Here is a 15476-nt window from a genome sequence, read left to right on the forward strand (position 1 = left end):
CGATACAATCTACCATGTTCTTCTTCTCTGAATAAATTATATTTGTTTATTATTGTAGATAAGATAATACATGATCTACAGTAGATAATGTATAATCGCGATTGAGAAAAGATCTATGGAAATGATTGGGATACGAAAATTTTTATTCAGAATTAAAAGTTTAGGTACGAAAAATCTCGGTGATTCCAAAGTTTTCATTATCAAACGAGTGTTTTAGATTGTCTTGATGCATAGGTATCTTGTACTCAAAACGGTAAAATCTCAATTCGATATTATCGTGCGTGGTGTAGGTAAGTGAGTGATGTTTGTTGACGTTGAGTCATCAGCTGATCTGGAATCGTATTAAGTGGAACGGTGAATTGCGAGAAGAGCTGCATGTGAGAGTAAGGAATGAAGAGATAACCGTATCGGACAAAGACGAAAAGTACTCTTCTGATAGGTACTTATTTTTTCAACAGTTCAAGCGAAATTCTCCGCAGTTGAGCTTAAGCTGGCTCAAGCCTCGGGCCTCGGGTATTAACTGTATTATTCCGGAATGTCGGCCGTCAAGAGCAGCAACATACCGCTTTGCATGTTATTGGTGTTGTGCCTGTTGTGCAATGCTGCTAATGGCTTCATCAACCTGTACCCCAAACTCAAGACCTACCCTCTGCCTGAGGGTGCGGACGTTGGGAATCCGTTGTTTCTTACACCCATCATCGAGAGCGGCGATATCAACAAGGCGAGAGAGCTGGCCAGCGTACAGCACAAGGCGATGAAAGACGTCAGCAGCTACGCCGGCTACTTTACCGTCAACAAAGAGTACAATTCCAATCTCTTCTTTTGGTTCTTTCCTGCACAGGTAATTGTTACAATCGAAACGTTTCCACGATACTTGTTATTTTCATTTTTCTTTGCATGTTTACAATTTTTCATCAATCATCCCCCCAGTCACATTGAATGAAAATATTTTCCACGACGGTTATTGTCAATCATATTTTTCCTTTTTTCCCCCCACATTATCATGCCAACACGTTTCCACGACTTTAAACGTTGGGACTTTCATGACTTGAGTACTTATTGTTTCAAGTATGTCATCCCGACCCGCACCCGTTGAAGTGGCCCCATGAGTAACTTAAGCCTGCTACTTATTTACACAGAAAAATCCAAAAACCGCACCAGTAGTAGCGTGGTTCCAGGGTGGCCCAGGAGCTAGCTCGTTGTTTGGTCTGTTTGTCGAAAACGGGCCCTTCCGCGTGACCAAAAATCTGACGTTGCAAGCGAGAAAGTACTCCTGGAACGCCAACCACAACGTACTCTACATCGACAACCCAGTTGGTACGGGCTTTAGTTTTACGGATAACGACTTGGGCTATGCCAGAAACGAGACTTGCGTCGGTAGAGACGTTCACACGGCGTTGGTGCAATTTTTCAACCTATTCCCTGAACTCCAGCAGAATGAGTTTTACGTAACCGGAGAATCGTACGCTGGGAAATACGTTCCTGCCATCAGCCACGCCATCAAAGACTACAACATAAAGGCCAAAGTTAAAATCAACTTGAAAGGTTTGGCCATTGGAAACGGGTTCACGGATCCTCTGAATCAGCTGATCTACAGTGATTACCTGTACCAAGTTGGCCTTCTTGATGCCAACGGCAGAGACGAGTTTAGGAAATATGAAAATAAAGGTCGGGAATTTATTAGGCAGGGAAAGTACATGGAAGCATTTACCGTGTTTGATAGAATGATAGACGGCGATATGTCTGGCGAGCCGTCGCTTTTCAAAAATCTCACTGGCTTTGATTTTTACTTCAATTACCTGCACACCAAAGACTCCAACAGTTCAAATTGGTTCGCCGAGTTTGTCCAGAAGCCGGAAATTCGCAAGGCTATACACGTCGGTAATTGTTCCTACGGGCTTGAGTCAAAGAAGGTGATGGAGTACCTCAGAGAGGACATCCCACGGTCGGCGGCGTTCTTCGTTTCCGACCTCCTTCAGCATTACAAGATATTGATCTACAACGGCCAACTGGACATCATCGTGGCTTACCCGCTCACCGAAAATTACCTGCAAAATCTTGAGTGGCCAGGTGCTCAGGAGTACAAAAAGGCACCGAGAAAGCAGTGGTGGGTGGAAGATCAGTTGGCCGGGTATTCCAAGACCGTTGGTAATTTGACCGAGGTCTTGGTGAGAGCGGCCGGGCATATGGCCCCCTCGGACCAGCCCAAGTGGGTCTTTGACATGATAACACGTCTAACTCACCACAAACCTTTTTAGAGTTGAAGCATTTTGCTCCGATTGTATTTTTGTTTTTGTTTTTTTCCTATAAATCTGCGACGATGATAAAGAACGTACGAGACGAAATACCACAATTTAATATGTACAAATCGAACAAAGCTCTTTTTTTCGGCCATTGATATACTAAACAAAAAACTTTTTTAATCTCCATTTTATAATATTCATATTATTGTATTGTGTACTCTTACTACGTACTAAGAAATGTTAATAAATACTTGTATATTTTTTGAAAAATCTAATTTACTACTTTGTACTCCCAAAAAGTACTATATACTTGAGCAAAAATATCCACAGTTAAAATGTTGAATCATGAAAAACACTGACGCAATAACCAGTCAATTGCATTGCATGCAGCTATTTTCCGTCTTATTATCAAGTCTTTTATATTATTAATCGACTCAGTTCACTACGAGAGTCACGCTATCAAAGAGCAAATTATCCGCTGAAAAAAAAATTAAGTAAAAAAAATTATCCGCTGAAATTTCAACACTTCTCCTCTTGCGAAACACGATTGCTGCCTACAAAGGTTGGAAAATATTTTTCTTCGACAAAGACTTTTTTTTTTCTGCTCGCTGTAAAAAAGCAAATGAGAAAGCACAAGCATCTTGTATTCCAATTTTTTTTTTTTTACCATTCGAAATTTCTTACAATTTGCCTCCAGACATATTTCATTTTTCGCTGCTGAAACATGAATACTTTATTACGCAGATAAATCCAAAAGAGGCCCCTGTAATAATTTGGTTGCAAGGAGGTTAGTAAAATCCAGATATTTTTTTATTGCACACCAAACTGATCGCTACTCACGCGGAACACGAGAACGTAGTTTTTTTTTTTTTTTTTTCAAATTTATTTTATTGCTTGCAATTACCGCTCGAGCAATCAATTTCTCTCAAAGCCGCATGATGTTGGAACAATATCCTCATTTGTACGCGTCCACGTCGAATTCGAGATAGAGTAAGCTTTGTTCGACGAGAGCAACAGTGAACAGCTATAATTAACAGGTCCCGGGGACACGTCGCTGTTCGGGCTCTTCCTGGAGAACGGGCCGTTCGGCGTAGCCGCGAAGGGCCGACTGGAGCCGCGCAAGTACTCCTGGAGCGCGAACCACAACGTGATCTACATCGACAACCCGGTGGGCAGCGGCTGGAGTTTCACCGAGCACGCCGAGGGCAACGCCAGGAACGAGAGCGCCGTCGCCGGCAACCTGAAAGAGGCGGTCCGCCAGTTTTTCGCTCTTTTCCCGGAAATCCGAGGAAACGAGCTTTACGTCTGCGGCGAGTCGTACGCCGGGAAGTACGTGCCGGCGTTGTCGCGCGCCATCGCGGATGGAAACTCGCGCGGCGACTGGCCCAAGATCGGACTGGCGGGAGTCGCGATCGGCAACGGCTGGATCGACCCCGTCCATCAGCTCGACTACGGCGATTACCTGTACCAACTGGGTCTGCTGGATCCCAACGGTAGAGTGGAGATACAAGCTCTAGAGAGGGAGGCCAAGGACCTGATGTGCAGAGACGAGTACGCCCTGGCTGGCCTGGCCTTGGCGCGGATGGCCACCAAGTTCAAACAGCTGACCGGTCTTGAAGCGTACTTTGACTACCTGGAAGGGACGAAGGTGGTTGACGATGGCCCATCGTTTGCCTCGTGGATACAGGGGGAGGGCGCCCGTAGGGCCATTCACGTCGGCAATTCGACCTTTCACACGGACAAGGCCAAGGTCGCGGGGTACCTCGCGGCGGACGTGACGCAATCGGCTGCGCCCGTGGTGGCGGACCTGTTGGAGCGGGGCTACAGAGTTTTGCTCTACAGTGGACAGCTGGACATCGTGTGCGCGTACCCGATGTTGGAAGGTTTCTTGAGGAATCTCAATTGGACGGGCGCCGCGGTGTACGAGAAGGCACCGAGGCGCCAGTGGTGGGTGGCTCAGAACCAGTTGGCCGGCTACTCGAAGAGCGCCGCTAACTTGACCGAGGTTTTGGTGAGGAACGCCGGACACGCTGCCCCGATAGACCAGGGCTTCTGGGTGTGGGAGATGATCACTCGCTTCACTCGGCACCAGTCCTTTTAGCTGACCACCGAAACTACAATGACATTGTGATTTCCATACAGTAAGTATATCAAAGTTGTTGCCAATGGTGGTTTGGAGAGTCAAAAAAAAAGATAAAACTAAGTCTTTGGAAGTGTTTTTTTGTTTCAAAGGTAAACAACGTATGTACAGAACAGCAAGACTTGCGATTTTTACTACTTACATAAATAATATCATGTTACTGTCAATAAAAATTCACTTTGTAAATATTACACAAAATAAGCGAGATTCGCGTTTACGATGATTTGTGCGCCTATACTTGTTCGTTACGCATATATGAGTCGTTTAATAAATACATCACTGTTTTATAAAATGGGCTATGATTATTTTACAGTTAATTACGAGTGTCGTACGGTATAAGGCTCTGACACACGATAATCGTAACGTATATGAATATGGCAGAATAGTCTTTAATGTAAATATCACATGATGCATCCGATGGATTTCACTCGCGAAACTGATGATAACAATTGGCAAAATATTTGTGCAACGGTTATATGCCAAATGATTATGATTAATCAAGATGCGGTAGGATGTAGTTGTCTATGACCGTCAAGTTGCTGTGCCAATCAAAGTGCGACATTCCCAGCACAGTGTGCGTCACCAGTTTTTTTCGCTCGTCGAGTGTTTTCAGACCAATCAAATCTCTCTTGTACTCGTCTCTGTCGCGCAGCTCGACCACACTGCCGTTACTGTTGAAGTAGCCGAATTGACTGCTCTGCCAGGGTGTAATGACCCCGTCGTCCGGACCACCGATGAGCACCATTTTTTCAAGCCTCGTCAGCCCCTTCTTGTACAACGTCGTGTTGGTCGTCAACTTCTCATTGTTGATGAACGGCAAAAATCTGCTGTACTGGTAATACAAATCCTAAAGATAAACGACAATGTTTGTCATTAGCTTTGCGCACGTACATCCGTACAAACATGTTGTATAATCGTGACTTGCGCTCACCCGGTGGTAGGGGTCGTTCCAGTAATTGCCAACGCTCGTGTGCTGCCCGACCCTCGAGTAAAACAGCTCGTAAGCCGTATCGCACACCAAGTCCGGAAATATCAGATGCAAAAAGCGAGCTGCGTACAAATGAAAAAAAAGAAAAGAGTTACTCTTTTGATATAGATCCGTTGGGCGTAAAAAATAAGTGGGTCCCTTACTTCCGTACTGTCCGGCTTGAGGTGCGCTCAGGGAAACAAAGGTTTTCACGTTGTGTTGAGGAAACCGTTGCAGTATGGCCCTGGCCAGGAGTCCTCCCTGGCTGTATCCGACGAGGTGAATGCCCTCGGGGTAAGCCGCGCCGATCGCCAAAATGTCATTTCCTATTTCTTCCACCTGGTTCCACATGGGCTCGAGGCTGCTCCAGCCGGCGTACCTCTCGGTGTTGTAGACCTGAGTTCCAGGGTGCAACTGCGAACAATACAATTTTGTCGATAAACTAAGTGTTTTGGAATTGGTAGGAATAATGAATAATAGAAAATAATGCGGTTCGGTGAAAACACGTTTCGTTGGGAGATGATTCAGCTGAAAACGAAATTCTTGCGCTTTCGCGCGTTTGTATGTATTTTCAATTCAAAATAGCCGTATACACGATTCAAGATCGTATCGATCGATTCTTACCCAAAATTCAAAATTTTTTAATCCATCGACCAAGTTTTTTTTTTTTTTTTATTAAAAATTTTCGTTTATTTAAAAAAATTCTATTACTTTCAGTTAGGATCTACTCGCAAGTTTTAAAACTTGCTTGAAAAATTCCGCTAGCCAAACATTGTATATAGATCTGATGTACGTTTATTAGATAAGATTATTACAACGGTGAGTAAACGCGACAGAAACACGTAAAATTATTCTAAATAGTAAAGTTGAATGTGCGGGAAAAGGAAAAACACAAAACAACTTCTATCCTTGACTTTTACTTCGTAAAAGTTTGGGTCAAGTAAGTATGATCGGTTGATAAAAATTGAAGGAGCGCGTATATCCTGGTGTCCGAGTCAGTGGGATATAGTATACGATTATCGTAAAACAATTCAATGTCAATGGCAGTGACTCGAACAAAGAAAGTTGTCCTGTGAAGTTGAAACTGCGCTAGTTAGCGACGAACAAAGAAAGCGTTTTGTAAATCATGGTACTTATACATATATTATATAGGCTACCGAGGATTCAAACGTTTACTTATTAGCAGGTACTCGAGTAACGCAAGTATGAAATATAAATATACCTCTTGGATACGCCTAGAGATGATCTCCATGCTGTCCTTGCCAGTGAGGACGCCGTGGATGATAGCGACGGCTCGATACGACTCGGCCCCATTTTTTGACAGCAACAGTATCGTCACCAGTAAGACGAACAACGAATAACCGAGACCGTTGCTTTTTTTCGTCATACCCATATTATTGCACGGGTAGATATAAACAACAACAGCTGCAGCCAAGTTTGGCGTCTCACTTCCATGCGCGCTACACTTGTACTCCACTCTGTTGATCTACCCCCGCAGCATATATGTCTGCTCTCAGCTGATGTATTTAACGCACACAACTTGATACCATAATGTAAATAAGTGATTATAAAGCACCACTCTGCAGTCGAGCATCCGACGATTTCACGAGATACTACCAATAAATGTTCAGAGTAAAAGTGATGATCCGCTGTGGATACTCGGCGTTGCTCGGTACACAGCGTTATATCGACTGTTGGACACTTGACTCTAGCTGTTCAGCTAGAAATTCGTACGATCCGCTGCGAGTAATACTTGCACGCGTATAAAATTAATTAATTTTTATTTTATTTTACATTGAAAAAAAAAAGAATCGGGTCCATTTTACGCCGTTTTCGGTTACAATTTTTTAATTTCTTTTGAGGATGTAATGTTGTTCCAAAGGCATTTGAAAACAATTAATCCGTTACAACTAATAAACGCGAAATACATCAGTAACAAAGTTGTGAAAAAAAAAAAAAAACCCCACCACGAAAGCTTTGTGAAAATCGAAAAAATCCAAGTCATCATCGCCATCAAGATGTCCGGGGACAAAAGCTAGCACCGCAGCCCTTACATAATATATGAATCGTGTCGTTCTTCAAAGGAGAGAAGGACACACATAATAAATATGTACAAAACAAGTGAGAAAGGGTCCTATAGAGAGCACACGCGTATACACACGTACGAGTGTTGGTAGGTGCGTGGCATTTTCTCGTGGCGCGCCATACATCACACACCATCAGGGACGATTCGCAGCCTCTCCCTCCATTGTTTCGACCATTTCTTCAGTCGGTAGCACGATTACCCATTGCTCTCTCGCGGCAAGGATGACCATGCTCATCCCCACCTCATCCAACTTTGCACCCCCGTACGAGCGTATATACGATATTAGCTCCGCTAATCGCTCCTAGAAATCCTGGCCCCCTTTGTTTCGGAAGGATATTTATAGGTGGATCGATCACGGGAGAAACTTGTAAATATAAATATACTGCATTTCCACGGAGAAATTGTGAATGTGTAACTCACTGGGCGATTGTTTCCAACTCCCTTTATCTATGATGATGCGTTGTTATACCTATAAGCGAAATGAAATTTCACGAGTCTCGGAATTTGTCGATAAACCAACTGTTCCGTCAATACGCGTAGAGGAGCCATTTTCCGCTTTGATGAAGTGCGTGGCCGTTTGGGTATTTTTCTTTTTCTTGCGACGGGGCGAAGCGAGTGAAAAAAGGGCCATTCGAGCCGCCTTTTTTTGCGTTTAATCAAAGATAGTCGCGGTTGGCTGGACTATAGATATACACGCACAATATTGGCCGGCACCGCCGTATTTTACGCGCTGTCCGAGTGAGATATATATATATATACGGTTGAGTGCGACTTCCACTCCAAAACACACACGGGTACGTACCTATAATATATATATACTTCGGCTAGCCGGCCGGTCTTCTTTTTCCAACTCATCTCTGTAATGGCTCTTTGCGACGTTATATAACACATATACCCGACCTTTTGGCTGTCGTACAACTTTTTTCGGCATGGCTATATATGTACATCGGTGCACTTTTTCCCTTTCCCGATTGGCCGGATCAATCAAGTCCCTGTTCAACTCGGTCCTCGAGGGTAAGTTTACACGCTTGCCACGAGTGATGATGGATATTAACACCCTGCGACGGAGATCAGCGTTAATTATACACGCGGAGGAGGGGGCCGTATACTCGGTGTGTTCGAGGTATTTGTCACTCGGCGCCCGCGAGACCTAAATATTAATAACGAGCCACGGCGAGCTGCCACCCCGTAATACAGGCCGATGAATAGCCGCGAACAGACCCGTTCATTACTTACTTACCTTCACTGCTTGATTTCGTCATCCCCGACGGCCCAGACATCTATACAATATTCATGTAGTAGGACCACCGCGAGGATTACTTATCCAGCGGGTAATTAATCGACTCGCCCTGTCGGGCCCTCGTCTCGCAATGACGAGGACCTACCGTATCATATACATATACTCACATTGAGATTTTTATTTTATTTTATTTTATTTTTTTGTTTTTTTAGTTGCACGACCCCCTGTTTTTACGACCAACAATTAGACACGTTGGTCGTATATTGTACAAAACTGTATATTATGTGCGTATAGTTGATGCACGTGAATGCCACGTGAGACCGGAGGAATACGATGGATAACGCAATACATCACTGGCTAGGGCCAATATATCATAACCGTGTGTATACATGTAAAAACAAAATATGACGATGCCGTACGTGTGCGATTCGAGGCCGTAAAAGCAGGGGCGCGCGTATAGGTGTGTATAAAACAGAGAAAGAAGGAAAGAGAGGCCGAGCGCGGAGACGCGGTATATATAATGGGGTTCAGTTACCTAATCCCGCGTCAGCCGCAGTGTGTATATAGTTGCGCCATAAAAGAAAAATAAATTTGGTATTCCGAGATATACGCGGCGTTACCCCCCCCGCGTGCCACTTACAGAAAGAGAACCCAAAGTATAGCTCACCGCCGATAAGTAGTCGTCTTGCCAATGTTATGTAGATGTAAAGGAGGGGGGGGGGGTATGGTCCAATATCCGGTTCCCTCTGCTCTCTATCGGGTATTCAAAGTCGCCGATAGTTTATTCATGGGCGCGCAGCGGGTCCCCGGGCTTGCTTATACGCCAAGATATTGGAAGTGGTGCGCGGCCTCCTCCAACCGACCAATATCGCGGTAAAGTGTCCCCCAGAGAGGGGCAGAGGGAAAGAGAGTAGTCTCGGGAGGGGGAGTCGCCGTGTCCTGGAAGAGGTACCCTTGACGGTGCTCCCGTCGACCCTCGTTCGGGTGGGAGAAAAAAAAAAAAGGGGGAGACCTTTCCCCCGTGGGTGACAGAGCCAGTGAGCGGCTCGCCAATAAAATTCAAATACACTCCGCTCCGCATGCTAAATTATCACATCCTCCATTTGCCCCCTCCTCTCTCTATCCCATCTTCCTCCTATTTACACGTGTATATATGTATACGCGTGCGGAGCTCTACGTGCGCGCGTTTGCAGATGCGGAGGCGAGTGCGCCATTTTTTCCCGGCGACAAAGTTGCTTTCTTTCTTTTTCACGATCTTTTGAATGCGCGGGAGGAGCCGCGCTTATATATATATATATACGTGTAAGCGACGGTACGACGCCGCAGGGGTGGATTTTCCAACTTTGGCAGCTGGACGTTTCGCTTTCTTTTTCTTTTCTTTCCAACTCGCCCGACCCTTTCTCTCTTCGGCCGGAATTTGTCTTTCCATTCGAAATAAAACTCTTGATTTTCTTACATCACCGTAAAGTGTGCTAACTCAATTCATCTTTGTCGTGGTTGTGTTTTAACAATTTCTCCATTGTAATTCGGAAAAAATGATATTTTATTGGGTACAGTGTAGTTGAATTGTATATTAAACGGTTATTTTCATTCCATCGCATAATGAAGTATGAATAATTTCGGTGTTTCGTTGCTTGGAGTTTTTATAATTAATGTGTCACAAATTTATTGTCTTGAGAGTCATATACAGGTAAAACATTTAAAAACATTTTTTTAACAAATTTAGCCAAAAAAAAACAATCAAAAACTTTCCACCCAAAAATTCGAACAAAATAAAAATTCTGATTGTAGCGCTAAACATATTAAACACCCGATGTTATATTCATGTTTACAAATGTTTCCATGTTATTGTTAAAATGCGTAAGGCGTGTCGCGAAATATTAAATAGCGCCAACATGGCGATTCTTAGACGCAAAGTAGGAAGTATATATATATAAAGTAAATATTATTAATTTGCCGGAGTCACCCCAAATCTATCCATCACATCGATGGTGCACGTATAACTTTACACGGCTCGAATCGAGCACACAGGCATACACAAATACAAATATGAGCACATATTTTTATTATCGCAGTATATTGACGTGCCCACGCGCGCGTCTACCTATACGTACGCATACACTACTTGAAATAATTAACTCTCCGGTATACATGTATGTCACACCTATATATGTATAAGGGAGAGTGAGCGCAAGGAGGACACGCGGGGGCGACCACATCATCATGACAGTACGACGCCATCAGCTGCCGACGAGGGGGTAAGGTGGGGTTCTCAGATTTCGACATTACTCAAAGTGGATCAACCTGCCAAGCGCCGCGAATTACCATCGATGCGTGTGCTTGGGGGAGGGTGGTGTATTCAGGAAGCACGTATACACCGAGAGAGAGGAAGTTGGTCGTTTTCCCTTTTTCCTCCGCAGCCACCGAGTCGAACGAAACAAATGACGGCACCTATACGGAGGAATCATTGTTCCGTACAACTATCGCCGTTACCATTATTATGCTATTTTCCACCCCCTCGCCTATAGAGTCACACAATACCCACACACGTATCCATTCGTACCGGAACGAATTTCGATCTTTACCCAGTACTTATGCGCGAAAAGGCCAACGTATGCATCGCTTTTACTGCAGTATATGTACACGCAGTTGGGCTCGACAGCGCTACTTGTACGTACAAAACGCAAGCACGTGCGCATAGTTGGGCTTGACAATGATATATGTATATGTACACACGGGGTGGACCACATACCCTATATCGTTGAAAAGAAAAATCAGTTTTCTAACACGAGCACCGCCGCTAAAAACACCATTGAGAGCATACAATATCCTGCTCACCGATGCTGCACGCACAATCGATACTACAGTGTAGGTGTTACTATAGCCGTCTCGCCGATAATTGTACACCTATGTATATACGTGACGCCCGTATAGGTACACATGTATTTTCGATACGCTCGAGGCACAAGTGTAACAATAGGTATACAGCGTGTATTATATGCGAGTATCGCCCCGCGACTAATTGATTTTTCCGCTCGCCCCTCGCTCGTGCTCTCCTTCCGTCCCTATACGTATACCATATACATATATATATATACATACAAATGAAGCGAGCAAGCGATTTCGCACTTGCTCGTACCTATAACACATAATACACGTAGGCGCGCCTCCTTCACTGTATATATGTATACCTTGTGCACACATCTCCATCATCACGGTGGATGCGCGTATAATATACCCATTGCGAGGGGTGTATACGTATATATTTGATGTTGCCCCTGCAAGAGCCCATTGTCGTATGGGTGCCCTTTTTTATTTACGAGTAATAAATTATATACCGTCGAGCCCCCAAAGGGATGACTTTCCACCTCGAGCCCTCGGGAAAATATGGCGCGGTTAATTGTTATCGATGCCGTATCAGCAGCAACGCGCTGCGGATGTAGGATTTGGGGAAAAAAAAGGGGTGAAAGATCGAGCGAGAGTTAATTTTCCTACGACCCATTTTAGGGTCCGCCACGTCACGAGTGTGTGCATGGCTGGATTACAATGCCGCGAAAGAAAAAAAAAAAAAACAAGCGGAAACCCCTACAATGATATACGTGTATCATGTAAAAATATACGGTGGTAGCGATACTTATAGAGATGTGAGCTTACAGTGTTCAAGTATACCGTGGAGCGTTGCACTACGACACCCAAACCGAAGCGAATGAATTTCTATGGGCTTATATCGATCACTCGCGACGATTAATTTCTCAGGAACTGTAGGATTATTGTATATTGTATATAGGGTACGCGATTCGACAGTTTGGAGTTTGAAGAGCTGCGCGGCTCGATAAATCGGCGCTGGTGCGCTTTTCGAGAGAAAAGGTCAAAGCAATGAGCGATCCGAGGAAAAATCTCGCGCTGCACGCGGGGCCACACGAGCACCCATACACATCGTGTAATCTCAAGCCTCCGATGATGATTACCCTGAATTGACTAAGTGATGCTCGGGCCAGCGCACGCACGCGCGAGCGGCTTTTTCACGGAACGGCCCATACTACAATATTTATATTATATACACCTACGGGACGACGCGGCGTTTCTTTTGAAATTGGCCGAGTAATCCGCGTCACGTGCCCCCGATTTTTCGGGCCGATGGAAAAGATGCGGTGCATGTATATATATACATGTGCACGTGAGACACACGACGGCAAGAGGAGGGCCCAAAGGGATAATACATAAGGAGCAACGGGGGGGGAGCACTTGCGAGAGGCGTTCATTAGCCGGCAATTTGTCGAGCCGCCGAGATTAGCATGTCGTGCCCCTCGACTTGAAAGCGATGCTAATTCGGCTACGCCCCCGTGATCTACTCCCTTCTCTTTTTATACGCCGATGTCGTGTCTAGCGGGGATTTGTTCGTATTTTTTTTTTTTTTCTTCCTTTTGTACGTATAGCCGCTCTCTGCTTAGCACACACATGTACGACAGCTCGGCCGATCGCCCGTCACAGGGACCGATGGGGTTATCGTTCGATCGAATCTTACCGGTGGGAGGAATCTTAATCGGCCTGGCCACAATCTTTGTTGCCCCCCTCCACGCTGTATAGACTCGGACATGAAAGTTTGCATCTGTCAACGCGCAAAAACGCAATACCACAATTGATTATTGCCAATGTTGAATATCCCCAACGATAAATAGTACAGCAACAATGACAACGCCGCACACCAATGTAGTTTTAAATTTGTCCCCGCGTGGATGAAAATAAGATTGTGTAAAATCACCCTCGTGACGAGAACACGACAAATCACACGCCCGATGACAAGTGTATAAGTATAGGTGTAGGTGTGTTTTTGCCGTCACCCCGTATACAGTAAACTCCCGAATCCGTCAAGTCACGATCGCGATGAGAGAGCGGGAGAGAGGGAGTCGCGCTAAAATAAACAAGCAAGGAGAAAAAGAAGAATCATGAGCGGGGCAAGGCACTGCTTCATCGGGGCAAAAGCTGCAAGTGAGCGAGTGCAGGCTATAGGTATATACATATATATATATAAGTTCGGCAAAAAGGCTAATGCGCGCGTGTGCGGGGGTCTACCCCACCCCCCTTGGATCCTGCACATATGGCCGGCGAAATTGCCGGCGGGCCCGGGAAGCAACAATATTTACAGAAGCCCGCCACTGTCGTCGACCCCCTCCAGTATATACCCAAGTAAGCTCCAGTAAAGCTACCGCCATCCGGCAGGCCACAGCCGTCACACACCAATATATATGTATGTACTATAGGTACCACTGACTGCTGCTACTGTTTTGTTAAGACCGTGCATTCAGCCACCGAGAGTCGGTGTCACTTTACCCCCTGCGATATGCTCTCTCTCTCTCTCGTAATTCCTCGTACTTAATGCTCTTTCGAGGATCGAGGCGCCAGAGCTGATGCCGTATAGTCTTGCGCATACACAATAACTACCACCATAATATGTTCCCTTGTTCTTTACGCGCTTACACTTACATGTACATGTATATATATATTTTTTTCTGCGTGTATATATATATATGACGGTACGGCTAAGTTGGCTCCGGGTGAGAGATTATATTTGCATTTTTATTGCGGTGGCGTACTTTACACTCCATAGGTTGCAGTATACGCACTTATATATACATATATAGAGAAGGAGCAAATTGAATACATGTACAAAACTCGGTGGGAATGCAATTTTTTTCCATTTTCGCTCAATGTTACGGACACGATGTATAACATTATTACATTCACTCCGAGGGATGATAATTCGCGCGATTCATTTCCTTCTACATCCTATATATATGTGTGTGTAATGTACGTGTAGGTGTGATGGCGATTCGCAGCTCGAACCCACGTATAATTATATACACGTACAAATTAAACCAAGTGGGTGCAACTCAAATTTTTCACGCTCTCGATTCGTAAATTCAACTTGAAATGATCGATGACTCAATGCATATACAATAAAAACTCTCGAAACAAAAAGTATGGTGGTTTTCCAAAGACAAAATAATCCTCCACGGAGCGTTCCTACTTGGTGCGCACGAACAAACGATCATATATACAACCCTATATTATACTCTGACCGATGTATGGTATTACACAATGAGTAGGTATATCCATAGGTGGATCAAAAATCTCTACCCATGCACGGGGTACAAGTATATTTGTGCGCCTCAAAAAATTTCTTCACCCGACACGCGTGCAGTCTGTTCTTGACGCGTAAGTATATACAATATTATAACATTGTATATACCTATACATTTGCACAGCGAGCACATTATGTACATACATGTTTTTGTATTCTTATACATTATATATATAGAGGCTTACACAGTTGCTACGAATTGTACCAACTAGCTGTTGGGTATAGCTGGCGGGCAATCACGTCACGGGGTGGTCCTGCAGAGAGCTCGGATTAGCGAGATCATAATCAGGCAATCGGGCGCCGGAGCAGCTACCCCCGGGACTTTGGGAGGAGAAGACGTCCGTGGTGTCAAATGTCAATTCCCCGACCGGGTTGGAGGGTCGTGACTACATGTATGCGTGTACGCTATGATTGCCGCTGTCCCGTATACGCGTGCAACTTCTTACGTTGAATTTACGGAGCGAAAGGCAAGTGGTGTGGAAACCCGTGTGGATCAGTTCGCGCGCTTATTCGCGCAAAACGGTGATACTTACTGGCTGTGTATTATGCATGGAACGACTACTCTCGGGGAATGACATCGATCGATTCGAGGTACCGTGACGATGTTGCTGATTAAATCATGCACCGTCCCATCGTGGCTTTTGCTCTTAAACGCGTC

The 15476-nt window shown here is 44.8% G+C and overlaps 2 protein-coding genes and 1 pseudogene across 2 annotated transcripts; 2 read left to right on the plus strand and 1 right to left on the minus strand.

Annotated features, from left to right (window-relative positions):
- The first annotated feature begins 244 nt into the window (after window positions 1-244).
- On the plus strand, window positions 245-2513 carry LOC106642502 (venom serine carboxypeptidase). Its single transcript, XM_014357313.2, has 3 exons — window positions 245-383; window positions 459-841; window positions 1140-2513. Exons 2-3 carry the CDS (start codon window positions 536-538, stop codon window positions 2256-2258), a joined length of 1425 nt encoding a protein of 474 aa, XP_014212799.2. The 5' UTR covers window positions 245-383; window positions 459-535; the 3' UTR covers window positions 2259-2513.
- On the plus strand, window positions 2481-4647 carry LOC106642459 (venom serine carboxypeptidase pseudogene; annotated as a pseudogene).
- On the minus strand, window positions 4444-6905 carry Ppt2 (palmitoyl-protein thioesterase 2). The gene is made up of 4 exons (XM_014357315.2): window positions 6573-6905; window positions 5515-5764; window positions 5315-5433; window positions 4444-5230 (listed from the first exon to the last, which is right to left on the minus strand). Exons 1-4 carry the CDS (start codon window positions 6741-6743, stop codon window positions 4877-4879), a joined length of 894 nt encoding a protein of 297 aa, XP_014212801.2. The 5' UTR covers window positions 6744-6905; the 3' UTR covers window positions 4444-4876.
- Window positions 6906-15476: the final 8571 nt, after the last annotated feature.

The sequence above is a fragment of the Copidosoma floridanum genome, unplaced genomic scaffold (assembly GCF_036245765.1).
Source record: "Copidosoma floridanum isolate Cflo_tuat_1 unplaced genomic scaffold, Cflo_Japanese_pri ptg000012l, whole genome shotgun sequence".
NCBI lineage: Eukaryota > Metazoa > Arthropoda > Insecta > Hymenoptera > Encyrtidae > Copidosoma > Copidosoma floridanum.

Excerpts from the sequence above, each read along its gene's own strand:
- LOC106642502 (XM_014357313.2), top strand. The coding sequence starts at position 536 with ATGTCGGCCGTCAAGAGCAGCAACATACCGCTTTGCATGTTATTGGTG. Across the intron at positions 842-1,139 it reads TTTGGTTCTTTCCTGCACAG|AAAAATCCAAAAACCGCACC; the intron begins GTAATTGTTACA and ends TTATTTACACAG.
- Ppt2 (XM_014357315.2), bottom strand. The coding sequence starts at position 6,743 with ATGGGTATGACGAAAAAAAGCAACGGTCTCGGTTATTCGTTGTTCGTC. Across the intron at positions 5,765-6,572 it reads TCTCTAGGCGTATCCAAGAG|TTGCACCCTGGAACTCAGGT; the intron begins GTATATTTATAT and ends TATTGTTCGCAG. Across the intron at positions 5,434-5,514 it reads TCAAGCCGGACAGTACGGAA|CTCGCTTTTTGCATCTGATA; the intron begins GTAAGGGACCCA and ends ATTTGTACGCAG.